Raw genomic sequence first — 16,032 nt, forward strand, 5'->3', positions numbered from 1 at the left:
GCCTAAAATTCCTCACCTCAAGCGCACCATAACTCAAGGCAAGACTGATAAATAAACAATGGCTGGCTCAGTGGGCTCACCACTACCCCAGAGCCTCCACTTGGGGCACTGTCACACACATTAGCACACCCGCTCAAACGAGGAAACTGGTTGGGCTGGGGCTGGGGCTGGGGCTGGGGCTGGGGCTGGGGCTGGGGCTGGGGCTGGGGCTGGGGCTGGGGCTGGGGCTGGGGCTGGGGCTGGGGCTGGGGCTGGGGCTGGGGCTGGGGCTGGGGCTGGGGCTGGGGCTGGGGCTGGCGAGGGCAAGCTGTTACAGAACCATGGCCTGGTGGTAAGTTGTAGTCATTTACCCTGGAGTGTGATTGATTCACAGTAGCTAGATACATCTTAGGCTTTTATTTTTATGATAACTCTCAAATCTTAAAAAACATATTTAAATGTAATATTTTGTCATATGTAGGGACATATATATGGGCCACCTCATTCAATATACTGTAGTCTCCTTTCAATTGTATTTGATTTGTCATCTAGTTCAAGTGAGGGCCAAGTCAGGGTCACATAATAACACTTCTGAATGTTCTGCTACGGACATATAATGGCCCAAAAGACTGTAGATGCATTCATCAAGTAAATGACCCAATCTTTCTCATAGAAATAACGGGTAGAAATATGTGGCCATTATAGTCTAATAAAGGTATTTATGAGGCTTCAATCTCCCCTCACAGTATGAAACGTCTCTGACATCAGCTCCTCAGGCGTGAGAGAGAGAGGGAGAGAGGAAGGGAGAGAGAGCGAAATAGAAAAAGAGAGAGATAGAGAGAGAGTGAAAGAGAGAGAGACAATGTTTTTGCCAAAGGATATATTTGTAATTATCTCAGGGGCTTAACACGCCCTCAAGACTTTTTTAAGGCACCTATAGAGCCTACAGTTAGGTTCATAGTAGATAGAGAGAGAGAGAGAGATAAAGAAAAGAGAGAGAGAAAGAGAGTGAGAGAAAGAGAGATACAAAGAGACAGACACAGAGAAACAGCACAGACAATTGTTAGGGCAAAGTACATCATCCAATCAGCGTGATATGGCAGGGCATTCATAAAGGACAGCAGCTACTGCTTGTACAGTATTACGAGGCCACCGTAAGCGCCGCTGATTTGGAGATGTGGTGAGAGAGTCCATCCACTGACCTTCACTAGTGGTGAGCAAGCAGGGCCTGGGGAGGGGAAGGACCAGAGAGCCCTGTGTCCGCAGGCCCCTATACACTGTTCTTTTGATGACTGGGAGTAATCACTAGAGAGACGAAGAGAAGGAGAGAGACGCGATCACAGACACACCACCGAGAGAGGAGCATCTCAAATTAGCACCATCCTCTTCAAAAACCTGTCCTCTAAAAAACGACTGGAAGTCAGTGTCTTAATACCATTCATCTTTTTCTGTGTCTGGCGGTGTCCTAAGAGGAGGGCTATCTCTAATTCCTTTTCAACTCGGCATGAAACCAGAAAGTGGAAGAGATAGTGCCAGAACAGGGTCTCATTACCCAGGCTGCCCCACAGGTAAAATAACTTGAAAATGACATAGGGGCACACAAAAAGTAATACATCTGCCCTGATACTACGCTTTGAGTTCTGAAGTTGAACTTTTGAAAATGTTGCCTTCCGAAATCAACTGTTCATTCAGTAATAATAGGCTTCCTCCCTCTCTCTGTTAACCTTCTGGTTGAAAATTGTTTAGAGACCCGTTTTGCGTATTCGTCTGCAAAACATCATTTGGCAAGATAGGTGTGATGACTGATAAGTGTTGATACAAAGCCACTGGCAATTTCTCTAAAGACATAACCTGTAATTATAATAAATTAATTAAAAGATAAACTACTAACACAAATTGAGAGCTGGTGTACCGTTGTGCACAATAGGAACAATTCAAAGTTTTAGCCCTAACCTAAGAGAACAACAGTCAGTCAAAAGGAGAATCTAGGCCAAGAGGGCTGAAATGGAGACATATAGTGAGGAACGTAGAGAAGCCGAAAGAAAGTGGAGATTCTGCCAAAAGGGATGAAGACGAGATGACAGCGCTCTGTGTGGGGTTTCACTTTGGATCTTGGTCCTGGAGGGATATGTGGGAACACAACTGACAGGACTTGCGCGGAGAAGTCGGCTTTATTCAACATAACTAAATAAAGAATGCCCGACTCAGTCGCCAATCTACCCAAATAAATCATTCAAGGTACTGCCTCTGGAGAGAGGAAAAGCTTTACCTCTCGAGCACTCACTCAGACAACAATGTAAAGCTTTGTACGTATGTTCCTAACCCATGAAGTATAGAGAATGTGATTGCAGAGGAAGGGACAGATGACAGAGGGCTGGGCAAAGAGAGAAAGCAAACGTAGAAGATCGTCTCACTTGAGAGTACATGAAATCACTGTATTGCTAAGCAAAAATGTGAAGTTCCTTTAAGACGTCGGCCAAGTAATGTACGCACGTATTGGTTGCACATGATTTCTACTGCTGTCTATTCAGGCATCATCACCCCATTGCATCATATCATATGTGCAATGATAACCAGTTGTCTCCGTCTGCTAACTAGCACCATAACAAGACACAGTCAGTGGTCAGCCATCAGTACAACTTCAGTTCAATATTTATTTCACATTTTTGTGCTACATTCCTCTTTACTCAAATCTAGGGAGCGTAGGTAGGTCATGTGAGAAATAGTCTTATGTTAATGCAACTTCATATAAACATGTCCTAAGAGTACGGTATCTTTTGTCATCATCTGTTCAGTCATGTATGCAGCAACAAATTCATTTTTAAAAAGGTGTCAATTTCAATGTAAAAAACACAAACAAACACATATACAATGACAAATATAATTTACAGTCTGTCACTGAAGGGGATGTTATGTGATCCACTGAATTAATTACCTCTATAGTCTAGGCTAGTTTTTACTTCCCCAAACAAAGAGGCAATGTCGTGACGTTTATTATAATAATTTACTTAATCATTTTCATTTAGTGAGTATAGAATGGTCTATGACATAAAATCTTGATAATACTAATGTGAACTATATTTTATAGCATAATCCAATAAGGTAACTTCCATTATAGTTAAACCACTTCATTTATATCACAATAATCTGCATCCTTTTTGATCATGAGAAAAAAAAAAAAGTGTAAAATAATCATATACACTTCTGTTCAGAATCATTGTGTTTATGACAACTGAGATTTTGCATAAAGCAAACTTTTTGATTTAGCCTATATGCCAGTGGAAACACCAAAATAAAGGAAAGGCCATGCACTACACGTGCAATAGTTTTTTTTCTGGGCATAACAGAAATCATATCTAACCTAATGTAGGTTCAAAGTTTTAAAACAAACTTTATTTGGGGTATCCGGCAAATATTAATCCTTTTTATATCTCTCGTTGGGGTTTGACAATCACAAATGTCCTTGAGATTTCATAAACTTATCAAATGTTCTGTATCTTCTTATGGCAAAAAAAAAATCTCCTGTTGCACCTTTTCCTTTTTCTCTTGGTGGTTCTCAAGTAAAAAACAAACAAACAAAAAAAAAACAGACATAAAAACAAGAAAAACACAGAGTCCACAGAGCTCCACTGCATCGAGCTCTTGGCTGCCACCGAAAAAAGTCTAGCGCCTCCTAGGGGGCAGGAGGTCTCTAGTCCAGCTGCTCCTGTTTTATCCTGTTTGAATTGGGCCCTCCTCGCTGGCCCGCCCGTCTCAGTTCCCTCCTCAGGACATACTCGCTGAACTGGGACGAGTCCACACCTCCTCCGCAGGACCCGACAATCTCGAAGCCGCGCTGCTGCAGACGTTCCAGGACCTAGTGGAGGGGAAGAAGAGGGAGAGGGAGATGATGAACACTGTTCGGCTGTCACACACAGAGTCCATCGAGATCAGTTAGAATGAGTCATAAGCAGCCAGACACAACCTCAAGTAATAAAATCAGAGGAATTGAAATGATCCTTTGGCTAGGACAGGAGAGGTAGAAGCATCAGGAATACGATACAGCAACATCAGGACAGTGATGAGATGGTAATAGAGAATTGGATGGAAAGGCAAATAGAAAGGGAGAAAGGGGGCACCTATTCCGCTCTCACAAAACCAAGAGCCTGATTCGTTCTCATTGTTTGTGTGGGTCTGTGTGTGCACGCGCGTGCTCACGCGTGTCGATTTGTCCCTGATCCCGCAGCCTCACAGACATCTACAGACGTGTCCGGAGGGGCTGCGAGATCACATTCCATCAAAGAGGCCCCAGGGAGCAGTGGGGGCTTTCTCTCTGCCACTCAGTGTAGGCTGCTCAGCCAACCCCCCCCCCCCCCCTCTCCCTCTCCCTCTCCCTCTCCAACCAGCCCCAGGCCCGAGCCCCCGCCAAAACTACAAAGGTCCCCCCACTGCTGGCAGTCTCCCTCTGCCCCCTCCCCTATCCCCCGAAACACCCCCACCCTGCCTCCATTAGCCGCAGATACAGCACCCACCGCCGGCGTGCTTTAATAACCAAACAGGATTATGGGCCCTGCCTTAGGACAACCTGCCAGGGAGTGTGCCTCTCCCCACTACATACACTTGAGAGAGGGTTTGTTTATGTGTGTGAGAGACAGAGAGCGAAGGGGGTATATAGTCTACTTCCTGCAATACAAAGATGGAGGCAGAGCACAAGTTGTCCAACGTCTTCAATAATGCTTCGGTACCTATTCATTTATTGATGAATCTCCGAGGCAAAGGGTTTCATCATAATTGCAAGAGGGTGAATGGGATGTGGAGGGATAATCAGGAAATATATCTTGAAAAACAACCATATATGGGGAATGAGGACATCTTTTCCTCCGAGGAGCTTGCATCAAATGTGTGTGTTAATATTCAGTCAGATCTACAGTATGGGAGAAATCCTAACACGAGATCCATGTGCATAACTCGAATCATCGCACAAATTTCCCATTGACATTAATGCAAGAGTTCCGCGCTCGGATTTCGAGTTGGGATTCCACCCTCTGTGAATGGTTGCAGTCCAACTTCACAGCAGGTTGATGGATCTTATTGAAATGTTGGAAATATAGACTACCTGAAACACAATATAGACCACCTAGAGCACAATATAGACCACCTAGAGCACAATATAGACCACCTAGAACACAATATAGACCACCTAGAACACAATATAGACCACCTGGAACACAATATAGACCACCTAGAACACAATATAGACCACCTTGAACACAATATAGACCACCTAGAACACAATATAGACCACCTAGAACACAATATAGACCACCTAGAACACAATATAGACCACCTAGAACACAATATAGACCACCTGGAATGCAACCTAAGCAAGTACTGCTGTGACCTGGCTCTTACTTGGACGGAGTTGAGGTGGCAGTAGCCGTTGAGCGGGAAGCGAATGACGTGTGTGGAGTCGTGGTTCCAGCCGGCGTTGACAGAGTTGCACATGACGTCGCCGATCTCTGGGAAGACGTCTTCGATGAGGGCCTTGTCGCCGCTCAGTGTGATCCTCTCGCCCAGGTCGGGCGCCACGCGTACAACCAAGCACTCACAGGGGCGGGACACCCGACTCAGCTCCCGTTCCTGGCGCCAGCGCTCCAGCTCCGTCAGCATGGGCTGCAGCTGGAAGTAGCGTGCCTCCTCGTACAGCAGGCTGTAGTCCTGCAGGGGGCAGCAGAGAGGCAGGCACCAGGTTAGGAGGGCATGCTGAGGCAAATCAACTATTCTTTATTAAACTTTTTATTTTTTGTGGGGGGGCGGTCTCACTACTCAATACCTTTATTTGTCTCCTTTCCTTCATTACCACTGATTGGTGAGAGGACTGGATACAGTACATTTACACCATATTGGTTCCATCTCCAATCTCCTGCCAGATCAGTGAGCATTACAGATCAGTGAGCATGAGGACAGGAGGCCAGTTATAAGTATTGAGACCTAGCCAACGACTGCAGTCACAAAGCATAGAGAAACCTGGGAGAATCTCACCCACAGTAACAGCAGTGAGAATTACTGAGGAGAGTAAACAACCATACCATGCGTGACATTTCTATAATGTAGAGCTAGATAGTGCTGCAGCAACTACCCCAATCTCAACAAACCCATGTTACAAGGTAACAGATCCGATCTTTCACCCAGAGGACTGCAGGGCTTTAAAAGCACTTTCCAATGTTCTCATACGCCTCCAAGATCTGCTCGTTGGGAATTTGGCCTCCGTCTGAACTTCGGCCGGTCTTTTGTCTTTGCTTATTTTAGCTGACATACTTTCCACTGATTAAGTCAAACTGTGGACAGTCCATCAGATAATGTGATTATTTGTTTTCTCCCAGGGCAAGTTTGTAATTAAGGACTAAATGACACATGCGAGTGAGCTAACGGAATGCAAATGTGTCACACACAGTGAGGATCAGCTACTTTCTTTCTGGACACTCGCTGCAGATGTCAGCACACAATGCATAGGGGCTTAATCAAGCAAAACATCTCCTGCAAATAGATTTGTCTGAGGTTTCTAAGCACTGTAATTTGTTCGCTGGGTTTTCATGTCTTAAGGGGACTTTGTTCAAAAACATGTAAAAGGTATAATTATCACACAAGCTTCAATCAAGAGCATACATAGAAAAATGCTTCCCCTAGCACCAAATCGTCTTGACTGTGTAAAATGATGTTTGTTCAATGACTTGAGCGTTGACATTCTAGCACTCCATACAATATCTGAGCTGTCTGCACATTGCACCAATCCAAGTGAAGGCCAAGGGCATGCAATACCTTAGGGAGTCCATTTTGTGCCCTGAATATTTTTCAAATGCTGACTTGCTGATGGGACATTACAGTGAGGAGGGCAGACAGACAGGCAGACAAACACTCACTTTGAAGTCGTCTGGGATGAGGAGCTTGGAGGTCCTGAGGAAGTTGAGGATGTAGCGGAACATGTGTCCATCCCTGTCAATGAAGTAGTGCTGCTTCAGGCTGTCCAGGACTATGGGCTCTGTGCCATCAAAGAGACGGCCAATTCTACCCAGAGAGGGAGAGAGAGAGCGAGCGAGCGAGAGAGAGAATATCATATCAGAAAACATACAACCTGTAACCAATGTTTCATGATGACGCCGGGATTATTCTTAGTAGTCTGAATGCTCTAAACATGACTAGAATAGGACGGAAATGAGTCCTATTTAATAGGGCAAAAAAGCATGCACTTTGTGACTTTGAGCATTGGTAAATATCACTTAATATGGTTAAAGTGAATGAGCGTGTGAAAGGCATATGGCTCACTCCAAGTGTGTGAGCTCAGGAGAGTGTTAAAGAAATGACACCTTTGTTGTGAGACGCATATATTACCGTGCTCAATGCACACAGCACAAACAGAGGGAAAAAGAACAAGAGAGACAGAAAGAGAGAAAGAAGAGTGGGAGGGAGAGAGAAATAGAACAGAGAGAGATAGAGAAAGAGAAATAGAGAGAGAGAAATGAAAAGGCATGGATGAGAGGAGCGGAGGGGTGGGATAGAGGGGTCAGGGCCAGCTGGTAGAGAGGTGCCTCAGGCAGGATGCCACCCTGGGGGCCTAGCTTCAGGCGACAGTGCAGCCTCCCAGCCTCCAGATGGCCCTGTGTCCTTTGGCCCTTTACTGCTGCTGTGACATCTGTCAGAATAACTGAGCTGCTTTTGTCTCTCTGCATTTTGGACTTTGAGCCCTCCACAAATGTTTACTGGCTGAAAATAACTCTGGGCTCGGAATAATAGAGGATAGGAAGCCATTTTGTAGTCGCTAGTGCGGGAAAACGCTACACTGTGATAATGCATGTCTAACTGAAATGAGGGTATCGTAAAATAGCTTTAACTATTTGTAATAAGGATGTAAACATTCAATAACGTCAAGCCTGATGCTAAAATCCAATCTTTCCCACCCCGTTCTTCCATTGGAGTTGTGCATCTGTGTGACTGGATGAGCTTTGACATTTGTTTGAGCTGTCAGAGGGTGACATTAAGCAGTCAGAGTCAGCCAGCTAATGCTGATGAACACGTCTGACATGGGCTGCATCATCTCACTCTCGTACTCTGAGTCATTCCAAAACACCCTCGCACTGCAAGAGCCGCAGACTAAAACCCATGGACATTCTCCGAACAAGACACTTTGTGGAGTTGGGTACCAAGAAGTGCCATGACAAATAGATGCATCATTATTTTGTAATAGATTACTAGATCTAGGAGGAACATAAGGTAATGTATCTAAAATAATAATAATGACATGCTATCCAGGTGAGATGTTACCTGATGGTGAGATGCTACCTGATGGATACAAGTTTCCTCCTCTTCTGAATATCATGCAGATGGCAGAGCAAGAGCTCATTTGGATAAAACATGAAATGGAATATTTCATTGTGTATATGTTAACAGGGGGAAAGCACTCACCTGGATTCGGGGTATTTCGTTAATGTGGCCAGACTGCTGGTGTACATGTGCCCGCCCACGTCGATGTGCACAGGGGCGTTGGACTTGGTCAGCTGTGCAGAAGTTGGGATGCCCTGGTTGCTCAGGGGCGAGGCTGGTGATCTGGTGATCATGGGCCTGGACATGTTGGAGCGGTTATCCTGTCGCAAACAAGTATATATAAATATATACATTTTGAGTGAAGATGGCAGGTCGAATCAACAAGCTATAAAGACAACTTGTCAATAGTGATTGATGGGCCAAGTGTGCCTTTATTTTTTTCATATGAACAAGATCAACAATTGAAATTGATAAGGAGATAGAAGGCAGAAAATGGTTTGATAAACACTCCCATGAACACAAGTGAGCAAAAGGTCTGTTTTAAACAACAGTGTGCCAATAGTGTTTATTTTTTAGTTGACCAGAACAATGCAAGACATATTGATTGTAAGAAAACAACAGCATTCTTTATCGATTCATCCTCCTGAAAAAGTTATGGTCATATGTGTGGTCCAATTTGTATTCTACTTAATCAGGGTTGAAAGATAAAATCTGGCTCACAGTGTGTCACACTAGCCTACTATTTCCTGACCTTGACCTGAATGTTACCACAACCCACAATATATCTGTGGGGCAATCATTTCCAAAAAACAAATTAATTTGGAGCAGCAATCTCAAAGAGACTGTAAACGAACAATAATCAGTCTAGATTTGAATAATGTAATAAGATTTGGAGGAAAATGTTCCCTGATAACCTAAAAACACAATTAGCAGGCAATCTCTCTAATGGCATGCAGAACCAATTGAGTTTCTCAATCACAATCTCTACCACAAGTGCAAGACCCTAAGCCCATTATGAGAAAGGAAAAAAAGAACGATGAACGTGACATCTTAACTTATTGAACAACTTGAATGACCCATTGTGTATGTTGACATTTGCAAACAGTGTATAATAGGAAAACATTAGATTTCAATATGGTATGAGACATAATTCATTAATTGTGCAGTGGAAAACGGAATTGAAAACTTTAGATTGAGTTTCAAATGCCACAAAACACTGCTGAAATCAAGTGCGTAAAATAGCTGAACACTGATATTTAAACCGAATAAAACAAGCATGATTTTCTGCTGTTGATGACTACAACTCTCCGTACCCATAGAAGCCTATAAAAACATGGACATGAATCAGATGTGACCGCTGGCAACTACAAACAGTGACTTGGTGGTCGTAAGCAACTTGACTAACATTATAGTCTGGGGGAGACGACCGGACTGAAAACACCATTACCTGCCCTGCCGGCGATGAAGCAACGGAATAATCATTCTGCTTTAAGGATGTTGCAGGTGAGGGGTTGCCTCTGAACATGTAAGAGGGGTCTCTGCATTCCGCTGTGCGCGACATTCGTTTCAGCGACTCGTGCACGGACTCATCCACGGAACTGATTGGACGCGGTCGCTTTCTCGTTTTCTGATGAGTTAGGTCCATGATATCCGTTTCGTCCATTACAACTTGGTGCATAAAACAGGCTTCAAGTTGGAAGATGCTGTCGAGTTGAACCTGCCGACTCTGGAGAGGCGTGAATCAATGGGGGGCAGCACACACCAGGGAAGAGCGGTGCTCTAGTCTAGCAGACTGGCAGTCACTGAGCTGCGTCTATGCACTGGTTGGGATAAGTCAAAGCCCCCGACAACATTAGCATTCTAGTGCCTCGGGGTCTTTAGGGCTGTCGCTGTTTTAATAGCAGGTAATGTCGCATTTTCCGCAGAACGGCAGACCTCTGCTAATAACTATTTTACAAGGTGAGCCCCAGGTTGAACTTTGGACCATAAAAGCACAGGTAAGGTCTTCCCATGACGCACATCTGGATTTGCGACCTGGCCTTTACCCCTCTTCACACAGTCTCTCTACGCCTCGTCCTCCGTTTTCTGCGCCCATCCTTTGTCAAGCTGCCTCTCAAGCAGAAAAATGTAGCCTATGCCACAATGTTCAGCTCAAAAAAATAAATAATACAAAACCAAGAATAATCCTTGTCGAGGGGTCTGTCAACATTTCCTTACTAAAACAAAACACTAATTATAACAGAACAGCAGAGTATTGGTGACTAACCAAATGACAAAAACGTTAAGAGCTTCTGTTTCTTTTCAAGATAAACACGCACACACACACACACACACACCAATGTCCCCGGGGCACCCACGACCCAAGATGAACGCCTGACCTTTCCACAGACCCTTTTAGTCTCTGCACACTGCGTCTCAAGACCTTTTTACTCACATAAAGCAGTCACTGATAGCATTTTTCTTTTCCTCTGAGCATTGGCCCAAATTCAGGAGTGTTGCAAGATTGTGGAGTCGATTTGATGAGCAAAGCAACATGATCCTCCTCTCTTCCTTTAACAGACACAAAAGCATACATGCAGGAAATGCCATTGGAAGGTAATGTTGCGGATTCATTTCACAATGTCATGTCTCTTTTGAAGGGAGTTCTGATATATATCTAATGAAGACATACACGGGTGGCATCCCTACACCTCCTGTATCCTCACAAACCCCAAAAAGCAGGCCAGCCAATCAAGCATCATAGTCGAGTCCCACCAAAATATGCAGACTTCAAAGTCATCTCCAGATCCAATCTGATAGCATAGAACCACAGGCAGTGATTATTTTTCTTGAGGTAGAAAGAAAGACAGAATGTTTTTCCCCATCCCAAACATTTTCATTGATAACAGAAATGCAAAAAAAGATCAAACGCCGATCATAAGACACTACCTTTGAATCCATAATATCAGACTGCTTATGGCTTACAAAACCCAATTCAAAACTATAATATGTCAGAAATAATTGACACCCAAGCTCTCCTGGGCCATTTCCATACAACAAGCCATCCAGAAATCCACTCATTTTGAATAAGTTATTGAATAAATTAATTAACAACCAACCGCACTAGCCTTAAAAACATCCATATTTCTGCCTATCCTTTTGGCAGTGTGGGTTTCACACCTAGATACCCAATTAGCAATTAAGCCTGCCTTTGAGTGCAGGTCTTTCCACTGCGGTGTGTGATCCTGGCTCGATTTGCATGCCGTTTGTGCACGCGCTGATAAGCGCAAGGCAGCAGCCATGCATAGTTTTAAAATTCAACTCCAGGATCCCTCGCAGAAGGCAGCGGAGCCCCGCAGGGCAAAGAGAGGGGGGGGAGAGAGAGAGAGAGAGGGAGAAATCACACGGCTGCTCTTCAAAAGGGGACCTGTGTAAAAGGCAGCCGGCAAAGTGCGTGGGATCACACTCCGAATGCAGGTAATTTGTTCCCTGACTAATTTGAGGAGATGGTGTGGTGTGTTGTGGTGTGTGTGTGTGTGTGAGTGAGTCTGAGTCTGGAATTGGCTTTCCTCAAAGCCTCGTCATCGTGAAGGTGGATGGAGTGGTGAATCTGCTAAGCATCATGTGAGTGAGTGTGTGTGTGTGTGTGTGTGTGTGTGTGTGTGTGTGTGTATCAGAGAAAGAGGGAGAGAGAGAGAGGGAGGAAGAAAGGGAACAGTTGGATTGAGCGCTTACACTTGTAGGCCGACCATTTCATCCCGACTCAAAGTATCAGAGAAATGCCGTGACCATGTCCTGCGGATTAGTGTCCAAAAAAGAACCACTCTATTCTTCCAAAATTGGGCCTGTAACACAGGAACATAAACCATCTGGAAACCGTCAAGTAAAATCCCCCAGACTAGGCTACCTCACCACACAGACAGACAGCAGACAGGCCTGCCAATCAACACATACATACATACATACATATCATTACAGAACTGACTCCATGACTTGTACAACACTATTCATCGAAGTCTGCTGTGAGCAGTGAGCACTGCATTACCGTTTCTTATCACATCAAGTACCACTGCAACAGTTTTCCCACCTGTTGCCATTTTGAATAACTCACCACATCCAAAGAGGCCGGATTGAGCACAGGCTGTAACATGTGTTTATGTTTCTATGTTCCCTGGCGATAGAAGTTTGACTGACTTTCCTCAATCCACTTGAAACCAAAGTCAACATCGCAAGCCTGTTTGTTTACCCAAACCTTGTGTAATTCTGTTGACCACATCCACACCACAACTTGCTCAAACAAATCTCAAACTGGCACATGGATCACAGCTTTTTACGAGTCCAACTGCACCGTTTTTCCATGTTTTTTTTCAGGTCAGCGCTTTGAAATCTATACATACTGTATGGCATGTATGTGTGTGTACCCAACTACTTTAGTTCCATTTCAAAAACAGCAACGTAATAAACACCAAGAAGAGATAGAAATCTTTTCCTATCTGTTTTCCATCTGTTTAGAAAGTCCTAATTCAAATAAGTAACGGTCCGTATTGGATGCAAAAGCAACCACTTCCCATGATGCCCATAGTGCATTCACATCCTAGAATGCAACTCAAGTGTATTACACTGAAATGCACTGAGACCATTTAGCATCAGTTGGGGGCAGACACACTGGTGTTTACATAATCAAGACCAGCGGTCGTCTCTGCTGCTTTGCTATGACATTTGTTAAAGGTGTCCATTCATTCATTTGCAGATTCTCACAGGTGTGTGACACAGATTCATGCTCAGCTCACAACTGTCACTAGATAGTCGTGATGAGAGTAACCTCCTCAAGTCACTGTAGGTCTAAAACCTAGTAGCCTGTTCTAGGCCCTATAGCCTGGTGATGTAGGCCTATGCATTTCAAGCTCCTCAAAAACTGTCCATCACTGTAACACTGTCCCATGGTACTTTTGGTGGATTGTTTAGAAACAAAATATTGCAAAAAAAGTTTATTGATGTCTGCGTCATATACAGTTTATGCTTATTCAACCTCATCACAGGAAACTTACACAATGTGAGTGGGATGCTGCTCGTGGAGGCAGCTGATGCCCTTGTCATAATAGCGCCCTCCAGTGAACAGCCACGCAGCTGACTCTAAAGTAAGAAACTCAACCCTCACTGTTCTATACGTGCGCTTTTTATGTTTTAATTTACAAACAGGTGATAATGGTAATAGTTATGTGATACGAATACAGTATACTTTTTATGCGATGCATTTGATATGTGGCCAATTTGAAACATTGAATAGCGGATAAGAAGAAACTTCATAGCCTATAATTCGATAGAGAACTTCATCTGATGACTGTCGCACTTCCTATGATAAGTGTGAGGTACTGGAGCAAAGTTGCATGCAATAATTGAGTCATTCATTTCCATTGTGGCCATTCGCCAGTGGGTACGACGGTGTCCCAAGTAGTATCAAACAACATTGACTAGTAATGCTGATGTTAAAGTCTACAAATCATAACACTATCCAAATATAGTACTTTATTTCCGTAACATATCAGCTACAAGAAGCAAACATAAACCCAGACTTCCGCCCGGGAGTATCTAATTATTTGCAGTGTCGCGTCTGTACCGTGGAATTCCCTGCGCACGGGTGTAGGTCAGCCCCGCAAGAGATGGGAAGCAAAAGGCAAATAGCCATAGATTTTTTCAGTTTATATAGATACGGTTCTCGTTACAAAGCGACGGCGAGTACAAAGAGGTGATTCACAGCATCTGCATTGACGTGTGTAGAATAGGTACCTCCTGTCTTACAAAATAAGAAAACCCCTCCGGCAAAATTACTCCACAATGGCGTCTTTCATTAGTAGATCTGGGGCACACAGGAAATGAAAACTGGTTTAGCACAAATTAAGATCGGAAAGACCTCTCGTATCGAAATGCCTAAACTCGGTTTTTGTAAGTATGTGGCAAGTAGTCCGACGGGGAAACGGCGACGATAATGTGTTCGGGGCTGAACGCGCCAGGAGCGAATTCACACGGATGATTGCCACAGTGTTTGCTCTGCGAAGGTCGGTAGTATTCGGCGAAAAGGCAAGAAAACATGTAATACAAGTCCACCGTTAGCACTTAAACAAATATACAGTTGTTAAACACCGAACAATATCCAGGAAGTGGTTAAATATTTTGGGTTAGAAGTAGAACTGTGGCGCTCATCGACTGGCACATGCGTAAAAGCGGCTGCGCCTCGAATGTCCCAGTCAAACCAGCCTCGGAAATAATAGCAAAGCAAATAAATCTCCGCTTACCTGATACATAGATGGGCATAAAGTATCTTTTTTAGCAGCCTTTCCCTCCGATTTCGCCCGCGATCTGCTTCCCTTCCTACACCAGTGAGAAATGCAATAGCTTGGCTAAGGTAGACAGAACAAAATACAGAGAATACTTGCTCCAGGGCTCCGAAACCCCTCAAGGCAAAGATCAGGATACAATTAGCTCATGTCTCTACCCAAGTCTAAACCAATCTGGAGAATAAAACTGAGCAAAATACCAGATCACTACAGCAGTGCGTCGGCCTTTCTCGAAAAATGTATTTTATATTTCTTAATAAAATCGTATAAAGGGATCTTGCTATTTTTTTTTCCTGCATACAACACTCCTGCCTCCAACTTGCCTATTGCCTCCCTCTCGCACAGAAAAGCTGATTTTAATCGTTATGATTAGTTTTGATGTAACGTTCCCGCAGGCAATTTCTGCAAATGGATGGAGTGTTTCTTTGCCAGGGAGGAAAGGCAGCAGATGATGATAATTATATAGATTGTTGGTGGAGTCTTTTGATTTTTTTTTTCTTCATACGTGTATCTTCTGAGGTCCGTGTAACATAAGTGGACACAATATGTTCATCAAACAACTTGTTGATTACCATCAACTTTTTTTTAATCAATGGAATGACTGTAATGGAAAATCGACACTTGATTTTCATTTTTTCATTTTTTCTTTCTTTCTTTCTTTCTTTTTTTTTTTTTTTTTTTTTTTACTTTATCCTTCTTCCCTTTGGCCAACCTCCCAAATGACGTAGTTATATAAATAAGCACTTGCAGCTTGCCTTGCCCCAATCAAATCTGAATCAGCGCCTGGGGCTGATGCACGAGCTCATTTCAAATGTTCAACCATGCATAATTTCAGGAAGATTGAGGCTCTTCTTAAGCTTTTGGTTTCAAACTGCGGGATGCCAACAGCAAAGGGCATTCTGCAGTGTGTTAGAAGTTCGTCCTTTCCCTACATTGATTTAATATGTATCATGAATATTATTATCAGGGTCTACAGTATAAGAATTCCATGTACCAAAACTATTTACATGAATTTTCCCTGTCATTGAGGCGCTTGTCTGATAAGATGTATTATCATACATTTTAGATAATGTGTGACCCTCAACCTTTTGTGCAACTGCTCATAAACACCCGATGTAATGCTGTTAAAGACATACACCCCCTAGTTTACATATAATAAAAAGGATAAAGAAGTTGAATTCTTCCATCCTCTCTCTCGCCCCCTGCTGTTAAAAGCACTAGTTGCTCAGAGTGGGAAAAAATACACAGACATTTATGCAAATCTGTCTCGTCATATATTTCAGGGTAACAAGCATCATAACTCCATAATCTCCATAAACGTAACTCCTTCACTCATCCCCTGAAGTTGACTCAGCTATGTATCTCTTTCCTGCACACACACACACACACACACACACAGACACACACACACACACACACAGAGTGATAGGTTGCTGCTGTT

General features: G+C 43.6%; 1 protein-coding gene across 2 annotated transcripts; it reads right to left on the reverse strand.

Moving 5' to 3' along the window:
- Window positions 1-2,613: 2,613 nt before the first annotated feature.
- Window positions 2,614-14,891, reverse strand: LOC310819365 (BTB/POZ domain-containing protein KCTD1). 2 transcript variants are annotated; one of them, XM_083690628.1, is made up of 6 exons: window positions 14,792-14,881; window positions 14,550-14,625; window positions 8,419-8,597; window positions 6,879-7,023; window positions 5,371-5,676; window positions 2,614-3,835 (listed from the first exon to the last, which is right to left on the reverse strand). In XM_083690628.1, the coding sequence occupies exons 2-6, from the start codon at window positions 14,556-14,558 to the stop codon at window positions 3,671-3,673; spliced, it is 804 nt and encodes a 267-aa protein (XP_083546754.1). In that variant the 5' UTR covers window positions 14,559-14,625; window positions 14,792-14,881; the 3' UTR covers window positions 2,614-3,670. The 2 variants fall into 2 exon arrangements, with proteins under 2 accessions (XP_083546754.1, XP_083546753.1); XM_083690627.1 differs by having other exon boundaries at window positions 14,550-14,891.
- Between the last annotated feature and the right edge of the window lie 1,141 nt (window positions 14,892-16,032).

Source organism: Argentina silus (assembly GCF_951799395.1).
Source record: "Argentina silus genome assembly, chromosome: 18".
Lineage (NCBI taxonomy): Eukaryota > Metazoa > Chordata > Actinopteri > Argentiniformes > Argentinidae > Argentina > Argentina silus.